The sequence below is a fragment of the Bidens hawaiensis genome, unplaced genomic scaffold (genome assembly GCF_021521415.1).
Source record: "Bidens hawaiensis isolate Kalapana, Puna unplaced genomic scaffold, B.hawaiensis_p1.1 tig00001721_1, whole genome shotgun sequence".
Lineage (NCBI taxonomy): Eukaryota > Viridiplantae > Streptophyta > Magnoliopsida > Asterales > Asteraceae > Bidens > Bidens hawaiensis.
Window position 1 is genome coordinate 1704658 of NW_027491098.1, and position 9310 is coordinate 1713967.

The 9310-nt window shown below is 30.9% G+C and overlaps 1 protein-coding gene and 1 long non-coding RNA gene across 2 annotated transcripts; one reads left to right on the plus strand and one right to left on the minus strand.

Annotated features, from left to right (window-relative positions):
- Positions 1-1177: 1177 nt before the first annotated feature.
- LOC143596559 (protein FAR1-RELATED SEQUENCE 5-like) lies at positions 1178-4775 on the plus strand. Its single transcript, XM_077075307.1, has 7 exons — positions 1178-1208; positions 1726-2377; positions 2609-2867; positions 3151-3380; positions 3481-3714; positions 4150-4216; positions 4263-4775. Exons 1-7 carry the CDS (start codon positions 1178-1180, stop codon positions 4773-4775), a joined length of 1986 nt encoding a protein of 661 aa, XP_076931422.1.
- A 2139-nt stretch (positions 4776-6914) lies between these two features.
- LOC143595294 (uncharacterized) lies at positions 6915-8477 on the minus strand. Its single transcript, XR_013146498.1, has 3 exons — positions 8410-8477; positions 7713-8335; positions 6915-7140 (listed from the first exon to the last, which is right to left on the minus strand). It is a non-coding gene; the product is annotated as an uncharacterized LOC143595294 (long non-coding RNA).
- Positions 8478-9310: the final 833 nt, after the last annotated feature.

The window sequence follows — 9310 nt, forward strand, 5'->3', positions numbered from 1 at the left end:
CAAGTTTAATGAATATATATTTTTGGCCTCTTCTTTAATTAATCAAATTTAGTTCACTAAACTTTTGCCATGTAAGTTTAATAGGTATGACTTTTTACTCCTCTACTTTAGTTATCAACTTTGGTTTATTAGACTTCTGTCACAAAAGTTGCATATATATATATATATATAGAAAAGGGTTCAAATAAAAAGAAAGAGTTTCCTAAGAATGGTAAGAACCAATAGATTTTTGACAAGTGGCATTACAACTTATGGTGAAAGAACAACTCTAAGAACTATGTCGGTTATTGGTGATTTCAAATTTCAACCATTGATTAACATGATCCAATGGCTATGATTTATTCTTAGTCTTCCTAAATATATATATATATATATATATATATATATAGGGATGGTTTCCTTTAAGAACCCCATTATTTTTAAGAACTTTATATAACCATTGATCTTATTAATTAATGGTTGTGATTAGATTAGGGTATAACTGTAAATAAATAGAAATCAAAAGGGTTAGTTTTATATGGTAAGGTTATATTAGTAAAATCAATTAAGTTGAGTTTGAAAAAATTCCGATTATTTCTCCTCTGTATTGTATCATCGTTCTTTTTTTTATTTCATCAATATTTGTTTACTTTTGGTTTTCTTTAAAAAATAATTACACTAATTTATTCCCTATATATATATATATAGGGGAGGGTTATCCTAAAAATAAGTAGTTTTCTAAGAAGACTAGGAATAAAATATAGCCATTGGATCATATTAATCAATGGTTGAGATTTAAAATTACAAATAACCGATATAGTTTCCTAGAATTGTTCTTTCATCATCATTTGTAATGCCAAATGTCAAAATTTTGTTGGTTCTTACCATTCCTAGGAAACTCCTTATTTTTATTTGAACCATTTTCTATATATATATATATATAGGGAATAGATCAAATACAAATTAAAAAACCGTACTAAACGTACGAATCAAAGAATTGGGCGGTGTCAATTTCGTAATTAATCAAACACCTATTTCTTCAGCGCTGATCATCTGTTAGTGATACTACGATCTCCATCAATTCAAAAACAGATTACAATGCCATTGCTGAGTAGCTAGGGTTTATGTTAGCGATATAACTATATCAAGTGCTTAATTTCTCAAATCTTATAGTGTATTCGATTAATTGACTTCTTCAATGGCTGAAGACATGGACACTGAAATTGAAGGTATGTAGTTCTTCATTAGGTTTCAATCAACTTCGATTATTTTGTGTAATTAGTTTATTGATTTGTCGAGCTACCTAATTCATTGAATGATTCAATTAATTTATCAATTAGTTTTTGTATTTATCTAAAAATTTCATTCGTGAAACTACAGTAGTTGCATTTATACTTAGCGTATTTTTGTTCTTTTATTACTTATGTCCAAGTTTTTACTCTAGTGTAATTATTTTCACAAGTAGAGTAATTATTAGATCATAAGTAAAATAGTTATCTGCATAAGTAGTGTAATTGTTTAATTCTAAATAGAGTAATTATATTTAATCATATGTAGTGTAATTATATGTTTGATCTTTTTGTAGGTATTTTAACTTTGTAGAATAGTTATCTGCATAAGTAGTGCAATTGTTTAATTCTAAATAGAGTAATTATTTAATCATATGTAGTGTAATTATATGTTTGATCTTTTTGTAGATATTTTAACTTTGTAGAGTAATTATACGTTTGACTGATCTTAATGTAGATAACATAACAGAAGATATAACTGTTGGAATAAAGTTCAAACTTGTTGTATCTTCTTCATTAAAACCAGTTGAAGGCATGATTTTTCCATCTTTGGATGCTTCATATCAGTTTTATGTAGAATATGCTAATAAAGGCGGGTTTTCAGTACGTAAAGGTTCTCAAACTGAAAAGAATGGTTTTATACAATATAAGTATTTTATATGTTCAAAAGAGGGATCTAAACCACAAAAGAAATTTGATTCTCTTGAAGAAGTTCATCAAGGAAAAAAACAAAAGAAGTGTAGGAATAGACCTTCTATTCGAACCAGTTGTCTAGCACAAATTGCATTATGTACTGTTGATGGTGGCAAATCATATAAGATAAACAAGTTTATTGAAGAACATAATCACACTTTAGTTTCCCAAGAAGATATGCACTTTCTCCCTTCATCACGAAATTTGATAGTTATGCAACAAAAGAGGTTATATTCTTTATCCACACTAAATCTAGGTCCTGTTAAATCATTTAATATTTTGAGGACAGAATACTGTGGTTTTGATGATGTTGGTGTAACTGCTGCGGACTGCAAGAATTTTAAAAGAAATATAAATTGCTATATTGAAGAATTTGATGCCGAAATGATTGTTCAACGGTTATTAAACAAGAAAGAGTATCTTCATGATTTTTCTTTTGACTATACCGTGGATGAGAGTGGCTGTCTAACTGGATTATTTTGGGCAGACGAAATTTGTAAAAAGAATTATTTGAATTTTAGTGATGTAATATCCTTCGATGCAACATTCAATACCAATAAATAAGGTTATCTTTCTTTTTATTTATTTATTTTTTTAATTGTCAAACATTTTACATTTCCTTTTATTTTGATTTTTTTTGTCCACAGATACAAGATGGTTTTCGTTCCATTCACCGGAATTAATAACCATTTTCGCAATGTTAATCTTGGAGCTGGTCTTATTGCAAAGGAGATGAATGAATCCTATACGTGGTTACTAACATGTTTTTTGAAAGCATCTGGGCGTCAACCAAAGGTTGTTGTTACTGATCAAGATCCCGCCATGAAGCAAGCAATTGAATCCGTTTTTACTGAGAGCAAGCACAGATTATGCATGTGGCATATAATGAAGAAAATAGCTGATAAGGTTAGTTTTATTGTTAAATTTCTAAATAGAGTAATTATTTTTTAAGCTGAGTAATTATATTTTTGTTTTTAGTTAGTGAGATTGTTCATAACTTTATATTGTGATTAAAACTCAAGTTGAGTAATTATTATAATTGTAGGTTGTAGAGTTTAGATTTAGTGTAAAGATTTTAAAATAAAACTACAATGTTTTAAGTAGAGTAATTATATTTTTAAGCATTTTTTTACTTTCATATTACAAACTATATTCTGTCATGATCTTAAATCTTTCTTTTGTTTTTCAGGTTGGGCCCACATTGTGTAACAACGAGAACTTTAAGTGTCGTATTTGTAACATTGTTTGGACAGATTCCATTAAACCTGATGAGTTTGAGATGGCATGGCACGAAATAGTGAATGAATTTGGTCTTATTGATAATTCTTGGATATCTACTATGTTTGGTTTAAGATCAATGTGGATTCCAACATATTACCGCGATGAGCCTTTATCGGGTCTTATGCGTACTACATCAAGGTCTGAGAGTGAAAACCAATTCTTTGGTCTTGTTTCGAACTCACAACTAACTCTTGTCGAGTTTTTTTAGTCATTTTGATATGGCGTTTGAAACTCAAAGATATGCTCATCGAAAAAATGATCACTACACGATGAATACGAAACCCGGTGAATGTACTGAATCAGACCTTGAAGTTGATGCTCTTAAGAGATACACCCAGACAATTTTTGGGATGTTCAAGAAGAAATATATTGTAGTGTTAGCAAATGTCATCCCCTTGGTATTGTTGAAGATGGATCGAATGCAAAAATCTATGTTAAAGATAAAGAAGCTTTTGAAAAAGGTTTCCTTCAGGTACATTTTAGTGTATTTTTTATGAATAATATTTTTATTGCCTTTGTTGTAGACAAATTAAATATAGAAGTAGAGAAATTATGATGTTAATTGTGACAGAGAAGATATTTTTATTTTTTTAATTGTAGAGTAATTATGAGTATAATTAGAGTAACAATTGAGGCTTTTTTAACTAACTAACTAACTGTGACAGAGAAGATATTTTTATTTTTTTAGTTGTAGAGTAATTATGAGTATAATTAGAGTAATTATGTTATTGAGGCTTTTTTAACTAATTGTTTATTATTAGAGTAATTAGAGTATAAGAAATTTCTTTTGGTAGTGTACATATTCTTGAAATAAAACCATAAATTTTGTAAGTAGAGTAATTATTTCTAAAATTAGAGTAATTATGTTATTGAAGCTTTTTTTAACTAACTGCTTATTATTTCACAGGTATCCGTCAATGTTGCTGATAATGATTTTTCTGCTTCATGTAGCTGCAAAAGGTTTGAGCAATATGGTTTGTTATGCCGACATGTTTTTGTTGCGTTTAGCGTTTTTTTGAGATTGATGAGATTCCAAAGAAGTATATTTTGAGGCGTTGGATGAGGGATGCAGTTTCAAATAAAAGCAAGTGTTCGATTTTCGGTAAAGATGTTGCTAATGGCAACATTGATAAGGCTAATGAGATTGTCCGTGACATAATGTTCGCAACTGAAAATATATGTAATATGTTATTCACGGACATAGAAGCATTAAGCAAAGTTAGAGATCAAATTAATGACATGAGGGAAAAGGCAGAAGAGGGTTCTCAAGCTAAACCGATTTTCAAGAAAAATGATATGTTGGCTTCTCTTCTTGGATATGATCAACCGTCAACGTCTACTATTCGAGTTCCAACTGGTATTAGAAATAAAGGGCGCGGTTCTCACAAAAGATTTAAATCATTAAAAGAAATAGCAGCCAGTCGTGCTGGGAAACGATCAAGAGTTTGCTCGGTGTGCGGTGAGGGAGGTCATGATATTCGAACATGCAAAAAAATGCCTGTTTATCCTCCTAAACATCCGCCTGGACCATAGTTTTATACTGGATATATACTGTATTGTTTTTAAGATTTTACAAAGTGTAATAAAAGGTATAATGAATGCTTGAAAGAATGAAAAAAAAATACTGCAATTATAGGTTTTTTTATAACACGGTAATTGTTTGCAATATAACTTTCTTTTGATAACTAGAGTAATTGTTGTGATGACCAGTGGAATAAACATTTTAACCTGTGTTGTTATTGTTATAACATAATTTGATATTTGGACAAACAATTTTATAAGTCAACAATCACATGCAATCTCATAACTAGAGTAATAAAAGCAACCAACTAGAGTAATTTTACATGCTTCAAATTCTAGTATAATAAAAGATTAATAAAAGCATACAACTAGAGTAATTTTACCTGCTTCAAATTCTAGAGTAATAAAAGCATTACATGCTTCAAGACAATGTCATCACATCTAAATTCAACCTGCCACATCTAAATTTTTCCAGAAAAACACAAAAGAACAGTATTCTTCAAATTCATATAAGCTGTCAACTTCATACAAACTTTCCTTGCCTATCCAGTATCTTTTCCAAGCAATTCTCATTCAATTTCTCACGTTCCGTTGGATCAATGCCTTCAAATTTTAATGCTTTACTCACGAGTTCGTCCTTTGCTTTGTTTTTGTCGGATAAGAGCATCTTTGACAAAAACTTATGCCTCAATTCATTGATTTGCTTTTGTTAAGCTTTTTCATCATTTGAGAACCCACAGACCCATGCATCTTCACCTTTATATGTCTCCATATGCTGCATTAAATAAACACCACAGTCGATCTTGTTTATTTCGGTCCTCCACGGCATCTCCTTTCTTTTGATTTCTGCAACTCTTAACTTGGTATGAAGTTTGTTTCTCTTAGATTGTAAGTAGTTGCAGAATGTATTTCTCTGTAATATTTTCAAAATATATTAGACTTTAGCTTTGGTAATCAATATAATTTAAAATATATGTAATAAGTATTACCATGATGTTTGGTATATCCTTGAAGTTTTCATCCGTTTTACTATAATCAATCAGTTCAATCTTTCCTACGATCATGTGGAAAACCAATACATAATAGTGATCAGATATCACCATTGGTATAAACAGCATGCCCATTCCATTTAAGCTTGCCACTTTATTTTTTCGAATAACTTCATCCATATTGCTTTTAAAGAACTTCAGTCTACTTTCATCATTAATCTGCTCATCATAATGATCGGCAGGCTGCAATTTTAAATAGAATAATTGTTGATATAAATAGAGTAATTATTGATATAAATAGAGTAATTATTTTTGCACTTCAAATTGTTTCAATTGTAGTAGTAGTTTGATCACATACAAACATTGATGTTGTACAAAAAAGTATTTTTGCTGAGAATCTGCCTCGTTTACTTTCTTCATTTTTGAGTAATTCTATCCAGACATCTATAAGGTTTGTAGCAACTTTAACACCTCCAGCTCTCAAAAATCACTTTCATTCCAACTGATAGATACTCAGACTTATAGACCAATGCACTGTGTTTTTAAAATATTAGATAGATGAACAAAACAAAAGGCTAAAATTAATTAATTTGTAGAGAGTACTTACTTTTCTTCTATAGGAGCAAATATATAGTTTGATATAAGTATTTCATCTTCTGAGAGCTTTTGCCCCAATTCAACATGGCGTTTAACATACGGTGATTTAAATGCTGAGGTTAGTTTCGGTATTCTTTTCTGAAGTGCTTTTCCCTCTGGAGTCGTCTCTGATTCAATGTTTGTTGTTTGAAGAAATGGCATATTTGTTAACATCGACTCTATATCAGCTTCCAATTTTTTGTCACCTAATAACATAATTCAGTTGTAGAGTAATTAGTTTATAGAGTAGAGTAATAATAGTTGTATAGTGATACATACAAGGGGATTTTTTGGCTACTAGATTCCATGGATCCTTTTTAGCAGCCCATTTAATAAACTCGGAATTTTTATCCTCTGGATTTTAAAGTCACAGATTAATTACATATTATAAAAGTAGAGTAATAATTTTATACATGTCTTTGCACAACCATCAACACTTTTCCTTTCCTTGCTAGCACCATCTTAAACATTCCTACCTTCGACTTTATTAATTACATATATTTTATTTTGATATATTAATTACATATATTTTAGTTTGATAAAAGTTATTGATATTAAACTAGAGTAATTATCTTAACATACCTGTTTTTCCGCATGCATTTTCGTTACTCCCACCACCATCTTCACCGTTTGCTCCCGCATTCCCGGCATCTTTTTTTTATTAAGCTTTAGATTCCGCCTCAGATATTGTTTAAATTTACCACCATTTTTAACAGTTCCCGCCTCCTCGGGAGGATCTTTAACATTTGTACCTTCGACTAGAGATGTACAAAAAAACTGATTATGTAATTGAAACCTAAAAAAACCGGAACCGGTTATGGTGGAAAACCGGTTTTTTTGTAACCGGTTCGGTCAGAAACCAGTTAGACCGGTTTTATACCGGTTTTGAGTTTATATGACTGGTTCGGTTATATAACCGGTTTTTTTCCTAAACCGGTTTGTTCCCATCTTTTATATTTTGTTCATCGAGTAGGAGTCCACTTATATATTAACGAGCTAAATTGGGTAGTTTTTGAGATATGTTTATAAAAACTACATATTCTTAAAAAAAACAGCAAAAAAGTTTTAAAAAAAACAGCAGCAGCTGCACAGCAAGTAACAAACTGGTTTTTAGACCGGTTATTTAAACCGGTTTCTCAGACCGGTTTTTTAAAACCAGTTACAAACCGGTTCTAACCGGTTTGTATCGGTTATGGTTTTTATGCTTCCGAAACCGGTTTAAACCGGTCCCGGTTAAAAAAACCGGTTTTTTGTTTAAAGAAAAAACCAAATAGGTTAAAAACCGAAACCGGTTTTTAAGAAAAACCGATTTGTACACCTCTACCTTCGACATTATCAAAATCATGTATTTTTTATTTTGTAGAGTAATTATTTCGTAGAGTAATTATGCGGATCAAAATATATTAGTTGTTTCATACCTTCCAATGCTCCACCATGCTCAACATTCAAAGCAACAATATTGATGTTCCCGCCTACATCTCCGCTGCCATCATTAACAGTTCCCGCCTCCTCGGGAGGATCTTGAACATTTGTACCTTCAACATTATCAAAATCGTGTATTTTTTATTTTGTAGAGTAATTATTTAGTAGAGTAATTATGCGAATCAAAATATATTAGTTGTTTCATACCTTCCAATGCTCCACCATGCTCAACATTCAAAGCAACAATATTGATGATCCCGCCTACATCTCCGTTGCCATCATTAACAGTTCCCGCCTCCTCGGGAGGATCTTGGACATTTGTACCTTCGACATTATCAAAATCGTGTATTTTTTATTCTGTAGAGTAATTATTTTAATCAAAACACATTAGTAGCAACAGTATCAATGTTTTCATACCTTCCAATGCTCCACCATGCTTAACATTCATAGTAACAGTATCAATGTTTCCGCCACCATCTTTAACAGTTCTAGCCTCCTTGGAAGGATCTTGAACATTTGTTCCTTCTACATTATCAAAATTGTATGTTAAATTTTGTAGAGTAATTATGCGAATCAACACATATTAGTTGTTTTCATACCTTCCAACGCTCCACCATTCTCAACATTCATACCTTCCAATGCTCCGCCATTATTAACAGTTTCCGGCCTCCTCGGGAGGATCTTGAACATTTGTACCTTCAACATTATCAAAATGGTTTGTTTTTAATTTTGTAGAGTAATTATGTGAATCAAAACATATTAGTTTTTTCATACCTTCCACTACTCCACCATCATCATTCAAACTAATCACATTCATATCATCTTCAACATTCTCAGTTTCAAAAACTTCTTTCCAAACAATTTCATTCTTCTAGTTGTTGCACATTTCTTTGATCTCATTATTCCCCAAATAGTTAGATTCTCCATTTTTGACCATTTCATTTATGTCACCAACTATCTTCTTGAATTCTCCAAGATTTTTGTTTAGTTTCTTTATCCATGTCTACAAAATTAAATGTAATTACAAATATATTTTTTCACTCGTAATTATAAAATTAGTTAGTGTAACTATTACCTTTTCTTCTTTTGTACAACTCTGATTGCACCGCTTTCTGTAGTTTAAGCCCAAGTAGGCTGAGACACCTGTTAATTTTAATTCCATTGGTGTAGTAATCCAGCCATTGATATATTCTTGGGTGCTTGTTCCAACTTGAAATCCCAGGTTTAAGGAGTGGCAATCATCATCTACAAAATTAACTTTTTGTTTATTAAGTGAAACAACACTCATTAACATGTTAAATGATAGTGTAGTTATGTACAAATAACATACCTTCATTTTCATTATAAGTTCCATCTTCAATCTCATTTTCCACTTCATTCTCATGTTCCACTTCATTCTCGTTTTCCACTTCAATCTCGTTTTCCACCTCATTCTCGTTTTCCACTTCATTTCCGTCTTTTCCTTCATCTTGAAAAAGTGTTTCTTCTATTGCATTCACA

Coding starts and splice junctions, on each gene's coding strand:
- LOC143596559 (XM_077075307.1), top strand. CDS start 1,178: ATGGCTGAAGACATGGACACTGAAATTGAAG. Junction 2,378..2,608: donor CGGTTATTAAACAAGAAAGA/GTATCTTCATGA, acceptor TTTTGTCCACAG/ATACAAGATGGTTTTCGTTC. Junction 2,868..3,150: donor TGAAGAAAATAGCTGATAAG/GTTAGTTTTATT, acceptor TTTGTTTTTCAG/GTTGGGCCCACATTGTGTAA.